General features: G+C 32.6%; 1 protein-coding gene across 1 annotated transcript; it reads left to right on the top strand.

Annotated features, from left to right (window-relative positions):
• Nucleotides 1–6,456: 6,456 nt before the first annotated feature.
• Nucleotides 6,457–22,211, top strand: Phum_PHUM547410 (papilin, putative; the record flags this gene model as incomplete). The annotated part of the gene is made up of 39 exons (XM_002431743.1): nt 6,457–6,578; nt 6,874–6,934; nt 7,733–7,812; nt 9,127–9,277; nt 9,376–9,499; nt 9,607–9,687; nt 10,236–10,408; nt 10,488–10,623; nt 10,724–10,914; nt 11,005–11,151; nt 11,239–11,418; nt 11,500–11,859; nt 11,934–12,159; nt 12,399–13,940; nt 14,471–14,578; nt 14,656–14,863; nt 14,962–15,131; nt 15,218–15,376; nt 15,458–15,631; nt 15,698–15,922; nt 15,997–16,176; nt 16,250–16,426; nt 16,506–16,682; nt 16,775–16,954; nt 17,075–17,263; nt 17,650–17,820; nt 17,971–18,213; nt 18,306–18,482; nt 18,559–18,694; nt 18,781–19,064; nt 19,146–19,358; nt 19,500–19,706; nt 19,822–20,052; nt 20,132–20,350; nt 20,425–20,703; nt 20,927–21,301; nt 21,590–21,745; nt 21,826–21,939; nt 22,021–22,211. The coding sequence occupies 39 exons, from the start codon at nt 6,457–6,459 to the stop codon at nt 22,209–22,211; spliced, it is 8,517 nt and encodes a 2,838-aa protein (XP_002431788.1).
• Nucleotides 22,212–22,505: the final 294 nt, after the last annotated feature.

Here is a 22,505-nt window from a genome sequence, read left to right as displayed (position 1 = left end):
AATAACGATGATGATGATAAAATTCATTCAAAATCACCGCATTCGGTTTTTTTGTTTATAATTTTTCATCAAAATAAAAAGAGGTACGTTTGCTGACCGGAAGTTGAACAAAATAAAAATAAAAAAAAAAACAAAATGACTAAACGACGTTTTAAAAAAAAAATTAAAAAACGATTGTGTGAGAAATATTTCGATGCGTTTCCGGTTTAGATATTTTTATGTCGTAAAACAAAAAAAAAAAAAAAATTTTAAATGAATGAAAGTTTTTTTTTTTTTTTTTTTTTTTTTTTGTTTAAAAATATTAATTGATAATTTAAAACAAAAAAAAAAAAAAAAAAATTTTTTTTCTAAAAATATTAATAACAATGAATTATTTATTTATTCTTCTGCCACGTTCGTTATGAGATTTTTTTTTGTCTCCCCTTTTTTAATAACCGACGTGAATGAACGCTCAATTTTTTTTTTAAGGAAATCGAACGTAAGAATGAGGGGTTTTTTTTTTCCTCCATTCGAACGTGTCTTTAGACAAAAAAAATTACGTATTTTTTTTTAATTTTTAAATCGTATTTCGATTATTTGTATTAACTTTTGGGTCTGATTTTGGAGTTTTTTAATTTCCCGTCAAAAATATAATCGAGAGACTATTGACACGACATTTTTTTTATTCATTTACTTTCGTTTTTCGCGCGAAAGAGGAGTTTGATTTAAAATTTTTTTTCTTTTTTTCATACGTCATCATTAAAAAAAATTCAAATTAAATTGCAATTTATCAATTTCAACAACAACCACGTCTACAACAACAACAACAACCGATTTTCTTACAAAAAAAAAAAAAAAAAAATTCGTTAACTTACCCATTATTAATGCAAAATCCTCTTTGTAAAAGTCAGCAAAAATCGCATCTACCAACCTGTAAAAAAAAAAAAAAATTAAAAATCGTTTAAGTTGGTACGTAATAAATGATGGCAGCAAATGTTTTATGAATCATTCAAAAGTTTTTTTTTGCTACCGTCAACATGACCACCACCATCACCGCCACCGCCACCTCCAAAACTCTTTCTCTTGGTATCATCATTTCAAAAATGGTTTTAATTTACTAATTTTTTTTGTACTTTTTGCCCTTCGACCCCCTCCGTCACACTTCCACCCCTTCCCCCCCTTCATTCACCCTCCCTCAAAAATTATCGACCGACCGTATCGAATGTGCAACATTTAATAACAAAAGAAAATTGTGGTAAAAGTTTTTGTTGTTTTTTTTTTTTTTTGTCTTCGCCACATGATTAACCAAACCGAATTTAATCATCATCGTATTTGTGGTTGTCGTCGTCGTCGCCGTCGACATATTCGATCCTCCGCCATATTTTCAAAGGGTAAAAAAAAAAAAAATAATATTATCAAGATGAGCCCTTGACAAATTACAAAAAAAAAGTGGAACAATTTGACCGCGTTCTTGCCGCAAGCTATTTCATCAACTGGCTCATATTCACACACACACACAAAAAAAGGAGAAAATAATAATAATAATGATAATGATAATAATGAGACCCTTTCATGATGACCTTGCAAGATATACCAATGGGTAGATGGATGGTACCTCTCTCTCTCTCTCTCTCTCTCTCTCTCTCTCTCTCTCTTTCTTTCTTTATGAAAAAAATCTTTTCACTGTTTTTTTTTAAACAAAAATTTGAATAGTTTTAAGTGAGAAAATCGTGCATTTTATTAAATTAAAGTGGAAGTAGACAAAAAAAAAAAAAAGGGAAACAAACTATTTTTAGTTTAAAAGAACAAATTGTGTTGACCACTCACCAACAATCCGCGCTCATACATACATTTTTTACCTGAAATGTGTGAAACATTTTGTCCTTTTACCTTTTACATTTTCTACTCTCTCACTCTCTCTCTCTCTCTTTCTTAATTTTAATTATTTTAAAATTTTGAAACAAAGACCGCGCGGCGGGTCGTCTCGTTGCTCTCTTTTTTTTTTTTTAATACATATGCAATAAGACAATTTACTTTCTGACCAATAAAAAACGGGGAGGAGGGGGGGCTTTAAAAAAGAGGAAAAAAAGGTATCGTATATACCTGAAAATTGAGTTAACCATCACCATCATCACCACCACCACCTCATCACATATTTCCTTTTGTTCTTCTTCTTCTTCTTCTTTCGTCTCAATTAGTTTTTCATGTAATCTTAGACTAAATCAGGTGGTGTGTGTGTGTATGTCTATATCTTGTCACAGAGTAAAGACTAATCGTTTTATCACCATTCATTCAAACGCCTTTAAGTGCTTTTTTTTTAACCGTTCTCGATATTACGTTTTTCTTCTTTTTCTCTTTTCCCATTTTTCTTCACGAATAAACCTGAAGACATTTAATACTCGATAATCGAATTACATAAAAAAGTTATGAAAACAATATTGGATGAAATTTTATTATTATTATTATTTATTTTTTGCGGTAAACCAATTTAAATATCGGCATCGAGTATTCATTCATATATACCTCGATACCATTTTCTACTGCCACGGTGGTTTGATTTTAACTCATGACCTTATTATTATTATTTACAACCCGCTAAAAACAAAGAAAACGAAAACAAACAAACAAACAAACCTGCCAACGAAATTATCAACCGAATTTATTATTATTATTATTATTATTATTTAATTCATAGTTTGTTTCATTCAGGGGGATACTATCATATTAAACCGACAGGATACGGAAATACGTTGGCGAACAGGAAACCCGTTTTAATGTTATGAATTTATGTTAGATAAAAAAAAATATATATATATATACTATATGCCTAAATAACAACTATTGGATTGTTTATTTTTTTTTCGGGGGGGGGGAAGAGGAGGAGGGGGAGTCAAAGTTTATTATTGAATCAATCGGAAACGCGACGTTTGACAATTTTTCATCAAAATTTTCCAATTAACGTAATTTTGATTATTCTCGACCGATAAGAAAACAATTTTATAGATCTTGGGGCGTTCATAAGAAGATGACCAAATATCATAAAAGGGTTTTTTTTTTTTTTTTGAAAAACACGTTTACCAACTTGAGCTTACCTTAATAAAGAAAAATATATTTTGAACCTTAAAGTACGTACCTGTCTGAAGAATGAATAAGACCACCACCAAAGAGCATTTGTAAAACCGCACTCAGGTATATTTACAAATATATTTTCTCATTCGAGTTATTAAAAATGTATCAATTCAATCCATTAATGTTAAAAAACAATAATAATTTTCCAATTGATAATGATAATCATTTCTTCGCTTATTAATATACCATTTTGTAAATATTATCATTATCATTATGTTTTAATGGTTTAAATAATAATAATAAAACGAATAAAACTTACGTAATGATTTCAATGGATCGTCGTTAAATTTAAAATAATCCATATTCGTTTGTATGATTCGTTATGACTGGAAAAACTTTTACACGTGGTGACGTTTGTTGAGTTTGTCGTAACGACAAACGACGTAAGGGAGAAATTTGGCTCCGGTAATTTTTTTTGTATTCCTGAAAGGAAATAACAAATCATTATTTGAAACGTCATCACAACCCTCGACAGTAAAAAAAAAAAAAATCTTCTGGATGAAATTGCGATACAAGAAACAAACAAACAAACAAACAAAAAACTAAAAATCACGATGATGATTGTTTATAAAAAAAAAAAAAAAAAGAGAAGAATGAATGATAATTGTGAAAGAATTTTTTTAAATTATACTTCGTGCACGTACATAAAAAATTTTGATGATGATTTCCACGTGGAACTAAAAAAAAAAATTAACACCTTTTATTTTGCAATGTGGCATTGCCATTGAAACAAACCGAATAAAAAAAAAAAAACTTACTTTTATTATTATTATTATTACTTAACTCGATTGTTATCATTTATTATCAATGTATGATTTGTGACGTAATTTTATTTACTAATTTTTTTTTTAAATTTTCTTCTGCTGAAAAAAAAACATTAATACAGTTCAAAAAGCTAAACAACAAATTAAAAACTTTCACGTTCAACATTACACGATACGATCATCATCATCATTATCATTTCTTTTATTTTAAACCGCCGCATTTACCTGTCACTAATATTAGTTTTAATAATAATAATAATAATAATAATAATAATGAAAAAATTTATGAAACGGTGATGTTAGGTCCGTGTATTCATTCGAAATCTCCTATCAATGATGGGCGTATTAATGAAACTAAATTAAAAATAACAATTAAAAAAAAAAAAAAATTAACTTTAAGGCATTACAGTCTTCGTCATAATCATCATTATTATCATCATCATTATTATTATCATCATTTTAATCAAGCAGACCATCGTGGCTACTTAGTTCTACAAGTTTAAGGGTCACAACCTCGTGTATATATATATATATTTTTTTTTCAACAAAATAAAAAAATTTTTTTTTTTTTTTTTTTTTTTATCGTGCGTAGGAGTATAGAATGAAAAACAATGTTAAACCGTTTTATTGATCTAATGCCACGACAATAAATCGCATAAATTATTACAAGACCAATTAAAAGACAAAAAATTTTAATTAAATGAATTACGGTAACGTATAATTATTATTATTATTATTATTATTTATTACGTCGCGGTCAAGAAGAGGAGGAGGAAGAAGAAGAAGAGGAGGAAAAAAAACGTGCACGACGTTTGGATTATTTAATTTTTGGCGGGAAAATAATAATAATAATAACCAAAATTCCCGTTGTTCATCAGATAACTTTTTTTATATATAAATAAATAAATCAAATTTCATTTTTTGCGCGCCCGCCATTTGTAATAAAATATCTCCGGATTCGAAAAGTTCAATAAACTAAATTTTTTTTTTAGTTAAATTTATTTGTTTATTTATTTTTCAGGTCGTTGGCAGTATTGATTTTCATATTATCGACCTGCCTGAGTACTTGTCTAGCCAAACAGGTATGTAAACAATCAGTCAAAAATAATTTTAACATAAAACCGCAGGGATTTTTTTTTTTTTTTAGAATCCCATCCCGAATCCCGAATCCCGAATCATCGTTTTTTTCCCGCCATTACAAACAAAATAAATAAAAAGTGCATAAATCAAAAAAAAAAAAAAAAAAAAAAAAAAAAAAAACAAAAGTTCAAAACTCGTGGCACGAACCGTGACTTAAAATAAAAAATTTTTTAAATTCTGGCATTGACGTGCTAATAATAATACCTAACTTTTACCTTTAAAAAAAAAAAATTATGGCGGGAAAATAATAATAATAATAATAATAATAATAATAAAATCTTAGAGATATCATAACGGTACCGTTTGTTGTTGTTCTTATTACATAAAAAATTCATTCGTTAATTATAAACAATTAAATAATTAATAATAATTACATTTCGCTTTCGAATATGTAATTTCTTTTATTAAACGTCACGCGCTCAAATAATAGGGGGGTGGGGGTGGGGGTGGGGGGCTTAAATTTTCACGTTAACGTGAATTGATGGCTTTTAAAAATATTACGTTATCAATTATTAATAATAATATGGTATGTAAAAAATATAAAAGCAACAATTAAAAATAATTATCATTATGGTTTGTAGTAGCACTACTACCAACAATAATAATAATAATAATAATTTAAAAAAGAAAACTGCTTGTCACTTCGTAAAACTGTCAACAACAAACGGCGGAAACGAAATAAAAAAAAAAAAAAAACATTTTCGACTGTAAATAATGGCGGCCTAAGATTTTCGTCAAAAAAAAAAAATTATTTTTTTTTTTTCTATTTGTTTTGACGATCATAAATTTAAAATGTGCAAATGTCACGACGCGCGACGTGATCGTCAATATTTTTACGTATTTTCCGCATTCAACGACCACACTCGAAAATAAAACGAACAAATTTAAATAATAATAATAATAACGTGCATTATCATTTTAATTTAATTGCAGTGATAAATCGATCAACTTTTAAAAATATATATCCTGTTAATAATAATAATAATAATAATATGAAAAATTGTCGTCTGCTTGTTTTTAATCAGAACGCGAACGGGATAAACGAAAAAAAAAATTTTTTTTGGAAAAAATTTAAATTAATTAATACCGCGCCGCCCTGAGAAACGTTTAAAAAAAAAAAAATAATTAAAAAAAAATGGGGGGGGGCGATGACGTCATTAAAATAATATTTTAATATTAAAAATTTAAATAAGGCGTTGTTCTTTCGAACCGGTAAATTTCAATTTGGGGCCCCATTAAAAAAAAAAAAAATTATTTATTATCCGAAAATATTTTTAAAAAAAATGTCGATTAATTATTTTTTTACTCTTTCATAATAATAATAATAATAATGATAATAATGATAATGATAATGATAATAATTTAGCATCCGGTGAGACATGCACACAGTCGACACAAAAGGCAATACGATCATCCGTCCGATTTCGAACCCGACAGTTTTATCATGATCGATGGTCCAGGAGGTCAGGAATATGGAAATTGGAGTCGGTGGTCAGCACCGTCAGAATGTTCTAGAACTTGCGGCGGAGGGATATCGCATCAAACGAGACGTTGTTTGGAAATAAGGTACGTAACCTTTTTACATAAAATCATCATTTGTTTAAAAAACCGCGAGTTAAACCAAATTTGTTTTTCGTGTAATTAGTATATATGTATATACTCGTACGAATAACGTAAAACGTGACGTTAGACAAAAACTATTCTGACTTCTGCTCAATACTATAAACAAAGGTCAAACTTTTTAAATTAATTTTTTTTTTTTTCATTAACTTCCACGTGTTTTCATTTTCACTTTCATTTTTTTTTTTTTTATATATATATAAATATTGCATAATATTTTTTTTTTTTTTTTCATTAACAGTCCAGATGGTCGACCATACTGCCCCGGAGGTACTAAAAGATATTTTTCCTGTAACGTTCAGGTCTGTTTTCTTTTTTCTTTTTTTTTTTTTTTTTTTTTTTTTTTTAATTTCTTTTGACCGTGTAAAACTTATAACAACGTCGACATCAAAGAGAAAAAAATTTTTAAATATTTATTTTCATTTTTTTTTTTTTTTTTTTGTTTATTCGTGGTCGTAGGCGATCAATGTTATAAACACCCGAAAAACAAAATCGTCAAATTAAATGCGTTTTACGCGATCTCGTTCCACGTCGTTTCGATACGAAAAGTCAAAAATGAAAATGACGTTTTCATTCATGAATCCCATTTCTCCCTCATCTCTCTCTCTCTCTCTCTCTCTCTCTCTCTCTCTCTCTCTCTCTCTCTCTCTCTCTCTCTCTCTCTCTCTCTCTCTTTCTCCCCGTGAGAAATATTAAATTTTTTTTTTTTGTTTTACGCGCTAATGACACGTTCGATAAAATTTTTTTTTACCGTGAAAAACTGTTACGAATATATTTCAATTTTTGTAAAAAGTAGTAGCGCGATTTATAAACTGTATAATTTTTTTTTTTACAATTAAAGTCAGTAATAAAACGTGACACGTGTATGATGTAATTAAGTGACGGTAATCGATGTTAAAGGTAATAAAAAAAAAAAAATGGTGGCCAACGGGTATTTCCCAGGTTTTACAAATTTTTTTTTTACTTTTTTTTGATGTTGACGTTGTAATAAAAAAAAAAAATGTTCCTCTCCCCCCTCGGACTTCCTTTCATTCTTCTCCCTCTCCCTTCTCCTCCACGGTCCCTCATCGTTCATCATTAATTTTTTAAATTTATTACAGGATTGTCCCGATTATTCAGATTTCAGGTCTGATCAATGTGCGGAATATAACAGAGTACCTTTCGAAGATACCTATTACAAGTAAGTGTCACGAATTTAACGAATTTTTTTTTTTTTTTTTAGGCGCGTTCAAAAGTTTACGGCCAATGGAAACAAAAAAAACCGTTTGTATGCAAACATCCACAAACACTCCCCCCCCCGTTTTTTTTTTTTTAAATTCTTTCCGTTGCAAAGTGCATCATCGACGGTCGTTAATTTTTTTTTTTTTAAATAATTTTTCGATAATGTATGTCTGACACGTGGATTTTATTATCAAAATGGCGATAATTGATGCACGTGACGCAATTAAATTTTTTTTTTTCTTTCTTCTTCATCAAAATAACGCACGCTAGTTAGTAAGTTTTATTTTTTCACGATCCGCGTGACAATTTTCATTTTATAACGAAACCTAATTAAGGTACGCAATGCCCTCCACCAAAAAAATTGCCTTTAACTACGAAAAAATTTTAACACCGAACGCGTCATCATCATCATCATCATCATTATTATTAATATTTCTGTCGTTTTATCCACTCGAGACCTTTTTTTTTTTTTTTTTTAATTCCTCAAGCATTAAGTAAATATTAAAAAAGAAAACAATTTAGGGGGATACCCTTTTTTATAATATTTTTTTTTTTTTAAATTTAAAATCAAAATTGTAATAATATCGTTCGATCGGAGAACGCGCTTTGTACCTCCCAAGTCGAAAACACTCAGGTTTCATCATCATCATCATTATTATTATTATTATTATTATACTAAAGAGATGAAAGATTAAGAAGAAAAAAATTTTTTTTTTTAAATACCTTAAACCTTTTTGTCCGCGTAAACAAATTATTCGATTCCCATTAGAGAAAAAGATTTGTGGTTGCTTCCCATAAATTAACTCCAGTCGTCACTATGAGATTTCCGCTGGAAAACCGACGAGAGATATCTGGAAAAATAATCACATTTTAATCTTTTCGTCATGGAAAACATAACAAAACATTATCTTATAATTTGAAATTATGCCAATGCCACAGAACCCGCAATCTCTCATCTTGTGAAATATCCTTTCCTCATTTTTTTTTTTTTTTTTTACAGAAATATTCCAGAATATCATTATTATTATTATTATTGTCGTTGGGATTTAGTTTATATAATAAATAAATATAGAAAACAACAACAACAACACATGTTGTCGTTTGTACGTTTCTTCGTGTTATTTACCCTTTTTAAAAACGCATATTCCATATTGCAATTTGATTATTGGACGAGAACGACGACAACAACAAACAACAAGCCATGTTTATTTATTTATTTATTTAACTAAATTAGTTTTTTTTTTTAAAAATAACTTATTATTATTATTATTAGTTGGATCCCCTACACGAAAGCTCCTAATCTGTGCGAATTAAATTGCATGCCAGTCGGAGAAAGATTTTATTACCGACATAATAAAAAAGTTAAAGATGGTACGCCGTGCGACGATGAGAAACTCGATGTCTGCGTTGATGGACGATGTCTGGTAAGGATTTATTCATTTTTACGACTTTTTCTCTTTTTTTTCTTTTCGCGTTCGATGATAATGATAATGATGAAATTATGTAAATGTTATTATTACAGCCCGTGGGATGTGATAAACTATTGGGTTCTTCAGCAAGAGAAGATAAATGTAGAGAATGCGGAGGAGATGGTAGCAGTTGTAACACGGTAGAAGGAGTTTTAGATAATAACGAACTACAAGTCGGTGAGATTTTCGTTTGTTTCATTAGACGACACATAAAAATTATTTTTTTAAAAAAAAAAAAAGAAAAATGTCTAACGGAAAAAAAACAAAAAAAAATTTATTTTTAGGATACAACGATATTTTGCTGATACCTGCCGGAGCGACAAACATTAAAGTGAAAGAAATACAACCGACGAACAACTACTTAGGTACTTAGGTTTGTGTTGTTATTTAAGTTGTGGGTTGGGTTAGTCAGTCGAATACGATAACAAAAAAAAAAAAAAAAAAAAAAAAAATTTCGAGATTAAAAATAGTTAGTCAAACTAACAACTGAAAATGAATGTATATAAAAATGTATGAAATTTGAGTATCTACTGACACGTAATATCGTTCAACTCTCTCTCTCACTCTCACTCTCTCTCTCTTTCTCTTTCTCTCTATTATTTCTGCTTGAAAATCAAATTTAAAAAAAAAAAAAAATTGCATTTCATACGAATTTGTTTCCACAATTCATTTAATTAATTGATTGTTGTTGTTGTTTTTGTCGTTGATTGTTTGTTTACTACGTTAATCGATTTTTTTTTTTGTTTGTTTTGTATTCAAAAACGAAACATAATTATGTTTGTTTTGCTTAACCCCTTAAAGAAACATAAAAATTTTTTAATGTTTTTATCCGTTTTCCAATTAATCGCTAATCAAATACAAAAAGACTATTATTATTATCGCTTTGAAATTAATGCCGATTCCATATTTCCAGCTGTACGGAACGTTACGGGTCATTATTATTTAAATGGCAACTGGAGAATTGATTTTCCGAGAAAATTAAGATTTGCCGGTACTATTTTTCATTACGAAAGAAAACCTCACGTTTTTTACGCTCCCGAATCTTTGATGGCTTTAGGACCTACTACCGAACCTATTTACATATCAGTAAGTGGAAGAAAATTTAAATAAAAAAAAAACCGGGAAAAAAAAAATTATTGACTCACCCTTTTTTACATCCCTGCAGTTGTTGTATCAAGAACCGAATCCTGGAGTCATGTACGAGTATAGCATTCCCAAAGGAATTTCTCCGCATTCGTTGACTGACAATTACACGTGGGTGGAAAGTGATTTTGGACCCTGCAGCATGACTTGCGGAGGAGGTAAAATTTCACTCAATTATTTTTAATTGTCGTATTAATATAAGCAAATCTTTTGTGAATAATGATAATGATAATTTTTCTGTAAAAAAATTAAAATAAGGTCAACAACAAAGAAGCGTCATGTGCGTGAGACGTCGAGATATGGTTCAAGTACCGGAAAATTTGTGCAATGCCAATTACATGCCATCATCCATTCAATCCTGTTCTCCAGAACCCTGTCCGCCATCGTGGAATGCGGGTCCATGGTCTCAATGCAGCGAATCCTGCGAGAAAGGAATTCAAGAACGTCAGGTAATTTTTTAATCTTTTTACTCTCGACCTAAATTTTTCCTTCCTTTTTCATTCAATTCTTTTACCGTTAATTAATTTTTTTTTTTTCAGGTTTACTGCATGCAAATAATTGCAAATGGATTACCGTCGGTAGCCGATGAAGCGGAATGTGAAAAAACCGGTGAAAAACCTCCGAACAAACAAGAGTGTAACGTCGATACCATGTGTCCAACTTGGCACGTAGGACCCTGGAAAAGTGTAAATAAATTATAAAATTTTCGCGGAAAATTATTTCACAAAAATTTAATTATGAATTTATAATTTTTTTTTTTTTTTTCTGTTTAGTGTAATAAACTTTGTGGCGATGGTAAAGAAACCCGAGATGTTATATGTTATAGAAGAGTTGATGGTAAAATTGAAGTATTGGAAGATTCTGCTTGTACGGAAGAAAAACCAGATTCGGAAAAACCGTGCATGTTGAGGCCGTGCGAAGGAGTTGATTGGATAACGTCGGAATGGTCGGGAGTGAGTGTTTGTAATTTAAAAAGCTTTCCCTTTCTAACAATAATAATAATAATGATTGATTTTTTTAAAATAATAATTTAGTGTCACGAAAAATGTGGTCTCACACAAGAAACAAGAACCGCTCGTTGCGTCACACAAACCGGCGTAGTTTATGCCGATTCTTTCTGTCACAAATATAGAAAACCCGAACTGGTAAGAAAATGCGAAACGTTTAAAAAATGCGAACATGAATGGTACGCTGCTCAGTGGAGCGAATGTTCTTCGAAATGCGGAGCTGGAGTTCAAACGAGAAAAGTTTTTTGCGGGGAAATCAACGACGAAGGTCTAATTAAAAAGGTCGAAGATGATAAGTGCAATCCAGAGGAAAAATACGAATCGGAAAAAGATTGCGTCGGTGAGGAGGTATGCAAAGGAGATTGGTTTGCAGGTCCTTGGAGTGCTGTAAGTAATACTCACAAGTAAATGGTAATAAATTAATGAGTTCGGTTATTGAAAAATTTTTTTCTTGCAATCAGTGTTCGAAAGATTGCGGAGGAGGTCAAAAATCAAGAAAGGTTTTGTGTTTGCAAGATAACAACACTGTTTCGATAGTCAACTGCGATGGAAATTCGATTCCTTTTTCGAGTGAAAGTTGTAACAATCATCCTTGCGGAGAAGATGAAATATACACGGTGGAACCAACTCATGATTTAAGCGAAGACGATGAACAAGATTGCGAATACGATGAAGATGATTACGATAGTGATTATGAAGATGAAGATGGCATAACTCCATCTATGGATTCAACCTCAGAAGTATTATATTATTTTTGAGTTATGCGATTTTTAAAATCCTTTTTGAAAAATATTATTTAAATTTTTTTTTTTTTTTTTTTCAGAGTACAAATGGATCAACCTTTAGTTTGCCTTCGACTCTGTCTGATCAAAGCACAGATTTATTTTCTTTATCGTCTATCAGCTCTGATTTTACATCCGAATCAGATTTCACTTCATCTTTATTGACTTCTGACTTTCCAAGTTCCTCAGACCCTTTTACTTCGAGCTACAGCACTTCGGATGTTTCCACCGAATCGAGTTTATCGTCAGAATCAAGTTCCGCATCATCTTTGAGTAGTAGTTCCGGTACAGATTCATCTCTGTCAAGCATGAGTAGCATTAGCAGTACGAGTGATGGTATGAGCAGTTTAAGTACTGATATGAGTAGTATTAGTAGTAGCGTTGGTGATGGTAGCACTAGTTTAAGCACTGAGGGTGATGGTATTAGTAGTACTAGCGAAAGTAGCACCGAATCTACAGAGGAATCAAGTACGCTGGAAACTTCTAGTAGTTTAAGCACTGACATGTCCTCATCTGAGTCTACTTCCGATGGCACTACGGATAGTACAGAGAGTAGTGAATATACGGAATCAAGTTCTTCATCAGAAGCAACTGAGAGTACATGGTTATCCACCTTGTTCTCTGATCTTTTGGGATCATCGCTATTTACGGAATCTACAGATTCTACAGAATCCTCTTCATCAGTATCAACAGAAAGCACAGAATCTACTGAATCGTCTTCATCAGTTTCAACAGAAAGTACAGAATCTACAGAATCATCATCCTCTGTTAGCACGGAGAGCACAGAATCAACAGAATCATCGTCTTCTGTTAGCACGGAAAGCACAGAATCAACGGAGTCATCCTCTTCCGTAAGCACAGAAAGTACAGAATCCACAGAATCTACAGAATCTACTGAATCTTCTTCATCAGTATCAACAGAAAGTACGGAATCTACAGAATCATCATCTTCCGTAAGCACGGAAAGCACAGAATCAACGGAATCATCATCTTCTGTTAGTACAGAAAGTACAGAATCAACTGAATCCACTGAATCTTCTTCATCAGTTTCAACGGAAAGTACAGAATCGACAGAATCATCATCTTCCGTTAGCACGGAAAGCACAGAATCTACAGAATCATCATCCTCCGTTAGCACGGAAAGCACAGAATCTACAGAATCATCATCCTCCGTTAGCACGGAAAGCACAGAATCTACAGAATCATCATCCTCCGTAAGCACGGAAAGCACAGAATCTACGGAATCGTCTTCTTCAATGTCAACCGACAATACAGAATCAACAGAAAGCACGGCAACCACCGAATCATTATTTACAAGCGATGAAACCGAATCATCTGATTATTCAACAACAGTTTCTGACAGTTCGAGTGGTTCGACTCTTAGAGGCATTGGTGAAGTAGACATAGATGATGATTCTACAAGTACAGAATTTACTGAAAGTTCAGACACAACTTTAACAGGATCAAGCGAAAGCACTGAATCTACCGGCAGTACGGATACAACGGAATCGGAATTAACAGAAAGTACCGAGTCCACAGAATCTACAGAGAGCACCTCTAGTGGAAGTACTGAAAGCAGTGGCACCTCAGATACCACTGTTCAAAGCTCAACAGAGTTTACGGATAGTAGCATTTCTACTAGTTCAACTTACAGCACAGATTTCAGCGAATCTAGTTCATCTGAAAGTACCGCTTCATCGCAAAGTTCTTATTCTACAGCATCAGATTTAACAGAAAGTACGGATGTAACAGAATCGGGTTCGACCGAGAGCACTGTATCCGGATCTACAGAAAGCACATTGTTTAGCTCGACTGATTTATCCTCGGAAATGAGTACCGATTCAAGTTCGGAATTTACAGGAAGTAGTTCTTCAATGATGTCGGATAGCACGGAATTTACAGAAACTACCGGATATTCCTCTGATACATCAGATACAGAATTAACAGAAAGTACCGGATCAATGAGCGAATGGGCTACTACAAGTCGTGAGTTTTTATTATTTTTTTTAATCCATTTCAAATTAAAAAAAAAAAAACCCCGGGGTAATAAAAAAGGTAATAAATTACTTAAATAGGGTGTTGGGTAATTTATTAGGTTTTTGTACATTGCATGGAATTAAAAGTTTAATAAACAAAAATTAACTCTTAACCTAATTTTATAGTCGATGAATTATGGGGATCATCACTTTCGTCAATCAGAATGGCAATCACTAAAGAACAGAAACTGAAAAAATGCAAACCGAAGAAAAAGCCAAAATGTAGAAAATCTGAATTTGGATGTTGTCCCGACAATAAAACTCCTGCGATGGGTCCATTTAGCAAAGGTAAAAAAAAAAAAATGTATAGCGACGGGAAGAATTTTAAAAATTACTATCATTACTATTATTTTGTTATTTTTCAGGTTGCCCGCAACCTCAGACTTGTCAAGAATCTGAATTTGGTTGTTGTCTCGATGGTGTTTCACCAGCTAAAGGAAAGAACGAAAAAGGTTGTCCACCGTTTGATTGTAATGCCACACTTTTCGGTTGCTGCCCTGATAAAGTTAACGTAGCGCAAGGAAACGATTTCGAAGGGTGTCCAGAAGAAATTTTACCAGCAGAATGCAGCATGTCTCAGTAAATTAATTTTTTTTTTTTTTTTTAAGCCTCAACGAGAAATAGTCGAGAAAAGTAAAAATAATTAATTTCATAATAATTTACTTACGTAGATTTGGTTGTTGTCCCGATAACATGACAAACGCAATGGGTCCTAATTTCAAAGGGTGTTTTGCTTGCGAAGGATCTGGAGAATGCGATTCGTGTAATGACACCGCATTCGGTTGTTGTCCGGATAATCTTCGTGCGGCAACGGGACCCAACTTCCAAGGCTGCGAAGAAGGTAAAAACTTTGTTTTCACAAAATTCCAAACCTATTTGTTATGATTTAAATAAATTCAAAACTCACCATTGTACTAATCGAATCAGGTTCAGGAGAAGTTATGGACTGCGCTAACAGCACTTACGGATGTTGTCCAGATGGTATCATATCAGCAGAAGGTCCGAACTTTGAAAACTGCGGTGTGATCGATTCGGAAAATTGCACTCTATCATACTTTGGTTGCTGTCCGGATGGCATTACTCCTGGTAATTTTACCTTTCCGTGGTGAATTGTAAAAATTTTTTCATAAAAGTTTTTTACGTTTTATGAAAAAAATTAATTTTTAGCTTTGGGAAGCCGATATGAAGGATGTAATACTTCTTGTTCATCGGAACCTTACGGATGCTGCGACGATAATATCACACCAGCTCATGGACCCAACAGAGAGGGTTGTTGCCTTAATTCACCTTTTGGTTGCTGTCCAGACAATATTCTTTACGCAAGAGGACCTAATTTCGATGGTATTCATTTTTTTTTCATTTGTTTATTATTGTTTCAACAATTACTAAAGTAAATAAAAAATTTAGGCTGCGGCTGTCAATACTCACCATATGGATGTTGCCCGGATAACGAAACTGCATCTAGAGGATACAATAATGAAGGGTGCGGATGTCAATACACTTCCTACGGCTGCTGTCCGGATAATTATACACCTGCTCCCGGACCGGGCTATCAAGGTTGTCCGTGCTATACATTCCAATTCGGTTGCTGTCCTGACGGTGTAACCGTAGCTAAAGGACCACAAAGATTAGGTTAGTATAAATCTCAATAAATATTAAATTTTCTCAAAAAGGAAAGTTGAGTGAGACAATTTTATAATTTTTAGGTTGCGGATGCGAAAATACAGAATTTGGATGTTGTTCAGATGGTAAAACACCAGCAACCGGACCTGAAAAAGGTGGATGTGGTTGCGAGGCATCTCAATTTGGTTGCTGTCCGGATGGGGTTGAAGAAGCTTTAGGAGAAGATTTTGACGGGTGTAAAAAGCAGCTTCAAGCACCCGGAGGTGAGAATGTGAAAATGATGGATTATAAAGTAAATTTTATACAATTACTAAAAATTTAATTTTTCGTTCACAGAGGTGTGCAAACTACCTAAAGATCGAGGTTCATGCCGAGATTTTACCGTTAAATGGTTCTACGATATGCAATACGGTGGATGTACAAGATTTTGGTATGGTGGATGCGAAGGAAACGACAATAAATTTAAAACGCAAGAAGAATGTAATGCGATTTGCGTGGCTCCAGAAGGCAAAGGTGAGATTTGAAAAAAAAATCATTCGTACCAACTTTGAAGTACTTCAACATTTGCTTAAAAAATAAAAATAAATTTCAGAAAGATGTGCTCTTCCAAAAGTATCCGGACCTTGTGAAAAATATTTTCCAAAATGGTACTACGACAATGAAAGAAAACAATGCGGTCAATTCATTTACGGTGGTTGTTTGGGTAACAATAATAATTTTGATACAAGAGAAGAATGTCAAGAAATTTGCTCTCCAGAAGAAGCAGCCGGTTCGTAAATTCAATCCTAGGAAGATACAAAAAAAAAAAAAAAAAAATTTAAAGTTTCAAAACATTCAAATGTAACAAAATTTTAACCGCAGATCCGTGTTCGCAACCCGTCGAAGAGGGACCATGCGAGGGAAGTTTTGCTCGATGGTATTACGACAAAGAAAGAAAATCATGTTTGCGGTTCCGTTACGGAGGATGCAAAGCCAACGGAAACAATTTTCTCACAGAATCCGCGTGTAAAGAACAATGTCTTCAACCTGGCAGAAGCAGAGGTGAGAATTTATTAAAAGAGTTTGTAATGTTTCACAAAAAAAAATCACAATCGGTGGGTTTTTCGACACACGGTTTCATTTTGTCATCCCATAAAAAAATATAAATGAATAAAATTACAGTATTAGCGGAGTTATGCCTACTCCAGAAAGATCCAGGACCTTGCCGAGGGTCGGTTTTACGATGGTATTATGATGACAAAGTTAAAGATTGTCGTCAATTTTTTTATGGTGGTTGTTTAGGGAACAACAACCGATTCAAAACTCAAGATGAATGCAAGAAAAAGTGTCCTATTTTAGATTACGATAAAGGTATTTTGTTAGAGAGAGAAAACATAAATAACAGCATCCGTAGAGCTATTTTAATTTGGCTTTTAAGCAGACGATACCTTATTAGAAGATGATTGTGGTACAGGACACTCACACTATCTAACAACTTTATAGTTTAATTTTTTTTTTTTTTTTTGGGTAGATTAACAAAAATCCTTTCCTTTTATTGGGGTATAATTAAACTTACTCACTTTAAATTTACAATGGGAGGAAAAAAATGAGAACCTTATTAATTAACAAATGGGTTAAAATTTGGATTAATTAATTATTTTGTAATTAGTAGTAGTTAGTTTTTAAGTAGTTTTTTTTTTTTTTTTTTTTTTTTACTAACACTTTCTTAAAACTATTTGGTATTGCATGTTTCTTAGATCATTGTTCTTTACCGAGAGAACCCGGAAATTGTGGAGAAAAAATACCAAGATGGTACTTCGATAATTCTGAAAATCGCTGCATGCCATTTTATTACACTGGGTGTGAGGGTAATGCTAATCGATATGAAACTCGGGAGGAATGCGAAACTGATTGTCCTCCGAGAGTTTGTAAGTTTTTTAATTATAAAAGCACTTTCAATGTACATATACCGACTCATTAAATGCACAAAATAATAATAATAATTTTATGTATATAAAAACGTGAGGGTTGGTTTGTTTGTCGCGGCGGTGAGAGATAATTTCAAATTGATTTTACAGACAAAGATTTATGTCACTTACCCGCATTGATTGGAGAATGTTACAATTACACGGAACGTTGGTACTACGATGCACAAGCGGGACGTTGCAGTCCATTTTATTACGGCGGATGTGGCGGAAATCAAAATAATTTCGAACGGCAAATCGATTGTCAAAAACGTTGCGAATCGTATATACCGGAAGAACGTGTAGACATTGCCACTCGAAGACCGGCAACACCCGAACCTGAACCCTTTAAAATCGGTATAATTTTATTAGTTATTTATTTTGAAATAATAATAATAATGTTTATATAAGAAAATTTTTTTTTTTTTTTTTTTTTTTTTTTTCGTCAGAATATTGCTTTTACGGTAGTGATCCAGGATCGTGTAGGCCATCTGAATTTTTACCCATGTGGTTTTACGACAGGGCTGATGGTGTTTGTAAACAGTTTTTGTATGGAGGTTGCGACGGAAATGGTAATCGTTTTAACACGAGAGAAGAATGCGAACATAATTGCGGAAATGCTCAAGGTATTTTTAAACACATTCTTTTCACAATTCGTTTTAAAAATTTTGAAATTTAAAAAAAAAAATATTTTTTTTTCAGATATATGTACTCTGCCTAAAACGGTAGGACCCTGTAGCGGTAACTACCCCCAGTGGTACTATGAAAGACAAACAGATAGTTGTTATGAATTTGATTATGGTGGCTGTCAAGGAAACGGAAATAGATTTAATACAAAGTTGGAAATTATTTTAGATTATAAATTATGAATTTGAAACTTGGCGATGTGTTTTAATCGTTTTTTTTTTTCTTTTTCCCCCCAAGATACGATTGTGAAATTAGATGCAGGCAAGGAGCAATAGAACCGCCGACTCCTCCGACAACGGCTCTAATTCCCACGCAACCACCTCCTAGACCTCACGATCCTACGGATATTTGTTACCTTAGAGTAGATCCTGGTCCTTGTTTGGGAGAACAATCATTATGGTATTACGATCCTTATAGCGAAAGATGTCAGGCATTTATTTATGGAGGTTGTATGGGTAACGCAAACAGATTTGAATCGGAAGAACAATGCGAAAGACAATGTGGACAATTTAAAAACCAAGGTACACCTTTTAAAAATAAAAATTTTCCCATTAAGAAAAAAAAAAATTATTATTATTATTAAATGTAATAAAATTTCACAGATGTTTGTTACCTTTCCTACGATACCGGTCCGTGCAATGGTCAATTCCAAAAATGGTTTTACGATGCATCAAATAAAATCTGCCGTGAATTTACATACAGCGGATGCGGCGGAAACAATAATCGATTTAGTTCTCTTCAGGAATGTGAAACTTTATGCGTCCACAGAGAAGAATCATTACCGTTGTCGAATGACACTAGCTTACCTAATCAAGGTACAATAATAATAATAATAATAATTTTAATATTAGCATGTTGGGGTGGTTTAACTCAGGGAACAACTAATCAATTAACTTACAAAAACGGTTTACGGCACTAACTTTATAAAATTTACTAATATTTTTCGGCCTATGTAGCTATATGTCGTTTGCACGTGGATTCTGGATCTTGTCATAATTTAGATTATAAACGATGGTATTACGAAGAAACAAAAAGAACTTGCATACCATTTTTATATAGCGGATGCGGAGGGAATTTTAACCGTTTTAAAAATTTTGACACTTGTATTAAGTTTTGCGTATCCCAATTGAGGGATGTTGCCCCGCCACCAGAACACGAAGATCGTAAGAATATCACTATAACATTTTTTTTATAAAATTAATTTCTCACACGCTTTTAAATTAATTCCATTGTCATTTTGAAATCAATTTTTAATTAAATAAATATTATTATTTTTAGCAAATGAAATAATTGTTCAAGTACCCGAGTATTGCAGAGAAGAACAAAGAAAATGTAATCAAATGCACTGTCCATACGGTATAGAAAAATTTGTGGATTCACAAGATTGTGAGCGATGTCGTTGTAATAATCCATGTAGAGAACAATATTGTCCCGACGGAACCAGATGCGCAATTGAATTATATCAAGATGAAACTGGAAGAGTATCGGCGAGAGGTTTATGTAGAGAAGGTATTTTTCATCAGAAAAATCATATTTTTTATAATAATCGTAATGACAAACCTTAATGTTTTTACTTCTTCATTTTTAGAAAACAAGCCGGGTCAATGTCCAGTTCTAGTCAACGGTGGAGGATCTTGCACGGCTGAATGTCAAACGGATGCAGATTGTCCCGGACCTCAAAAATGTTGTACAGCTAATTGTGCAATAGGACCCATGACTTCTTGCGTCGATCCCGTACGTGTTGAAGAACCGCCTGCTGTTCCGGCTACTACAAGTCCTCCGGTGTATCAAAGACCATTTTATGGAGGTAAAATTTTTCTTTTTTTTTTTTTTAATTTAAAGCAAAAAATTAAATTTTGTAATTTGTCGTAAAACTTACAGCACAACCTCCGACAATTATTGCTGATAATTTACATGTGAGTGCGCCGGAAGGCAGTTATGCGACCTTAAAATGTTCCGTTCGTGGAATACCCACGCCGGTAGTGTCCTGGAGAAAAGATAATGTTTTGATTGATGGTTCTGGAGGAAGGCATAAATTTTTAACCGATGGTTCATTACAAATAATTGGCTTACATGGTAGTGACGCAGGCGTTTACTACTGTGCAGCAAACAATGGCGTAGGGCCTTCAGTAGAAAAAGAATTCACTCTTGAAGTTACAGGTATTTCAATCACTTTGAATGACCATTTGGAACTTAAACTGGTGAAATATTAACTAAAAAAAAAAAAAGATAACAATTAATTATTTTTTTTTTAAAATCAAATTTTGACAAAACTAATTGGTGTTATTTGAAATTAATATTACTAAATAATGGCAGACTAATTTTTAATCATAATTTGCATGTAAAGCTTTCACTAACTAACTAACCAACAAACACTTTATAGATCCCACGCCAAGGCCCGCAGAAGTTATTGGCGATGAAAATACCTATGTAGTTGTTACACTTGGAACTCCCGTAATTCTTCAGTGCTACGCAATGGGTTGGCCACGACCTGGGGTTACATGGTGGCGAGGTGACAGAATGTTGCCACTTTCCTCGGGTCAATACGAGCAAAGACGAGATTTCTCTCTCCTAGTTAAATCCATTTCCCTGAGAAATTTAGGTCCTTATGTTTGCCAAGCTTATAACGGCCTCGGGAAAGCCGCTTCCGGAACGGTTACAGTTCAAGCAACCGGTCCCGTTTATTCAACGAATCCTGAAGATGCACCGTACTTTCAATATTTGGTGAATGTAACACAAAAAACCGAAGCACCCTATCGTCCTTGGCTAACGTATAGACCTCCAGTTACCTACACTCATACCGTAGAAACGACTCATCCTCCGCAAACTCCTCCTCCTCCTCCTCCCAGACATTTTACAACTCAACCTCCGCATCCTCAAACTGAACCAACTACTCAACAAACACCAAGAGTATTTGTAGGTCAGTATTCCAATCTAAAAATAATTAAAATTAATTAAATTAATAACTGGAACGTTCTAACTATTTAAAGGAAAGTACAAAAGTTGTAAAAATATTTTAACAAAAAATTTTATAAAAATTTCGCAGTACCTTTGGCGGTGAACATTTCATTGGACCAAACTAATTTCCCAATCGGAAGCGATATATCGATACCTTGCTCCACAGACGGTTATCCCGTACCCAGAGTAACGTGGTACAAGGACAACGAAGTGATACATCCATCTAGAAAAATTGAAATCACAGGTAATCGAATACATAATTGAGTCTTTTTTAAAAAAAGACAATCTGTAACAAAAAAAAATTTTTTTTTTTAACAATTACAGAAAGCAATAGATTAAGAATAATTCGAGCAGATGGAAGCGACAGTGGAACTTATAGATGCGTGGCACAAAATCAATACGAAGAAGTCAGTAATTCAATACAAATAACCGTAGAAGGTAAAAATAAACTTAAAAGTAAAAAAATTTGTTTTGAAGACTCACATTTAAATTTGTTAACAATTTTTTCTTCTTTTCCAGGAGTTTACATACATCCCAATTGCACGGATAATATATTTTTTGCAAATTGTGAACTTATCGTCAAAGCCAGACACTGTCAGCATAAATATTACGCACGTTTCTGCTGTAGATCTTGCACGAAAGCAGGACAACTTCCCTCCCACGGTCCACATTTGGATGACATGATTAAACAAACGAGTAGCAGTAACTGAAACTGTTTTTTTTTTTTTTTTTTTTTTTGTTAAACAATAATTTAAACGAACACGTAATTAATGGCAGAAATAAATAAATTGAATTATTACTGCAAAACAAACAAAATAGAGTGAAACAAATTGTATAAAAAAAAAAAAAAGCTCAACAAATACCAATCCTACATTTACAATTTAAACATAAATAATAAAATTGTTGTGTGTGCGTGTTAAATAAACGGTTGAAAATAATAATAATAATTATTTTCAATATTGTTATTGAATTTAAATTTACAAAACAATATACGTAACGTAAAA

This window comes from Pediculus humanus, genomic scaffold (assembly GCF_000006295.1).
Source record: "Pediculus humanus corporis 1103172108293 genomic scaffold, whole genome shotgun sequence".
Taxonomy (NCBI): domain Eukaryota; kingdom Metazoa; phylum Arthropoda; class Insecta; order Psocodea; family Pediculidae; genus Pediculus; species Pediculus humanus.
Note: the sequence above shows the minus strand (reverse complement) of the source record. Positions and strands in the feature narration are given on the sequence as shown.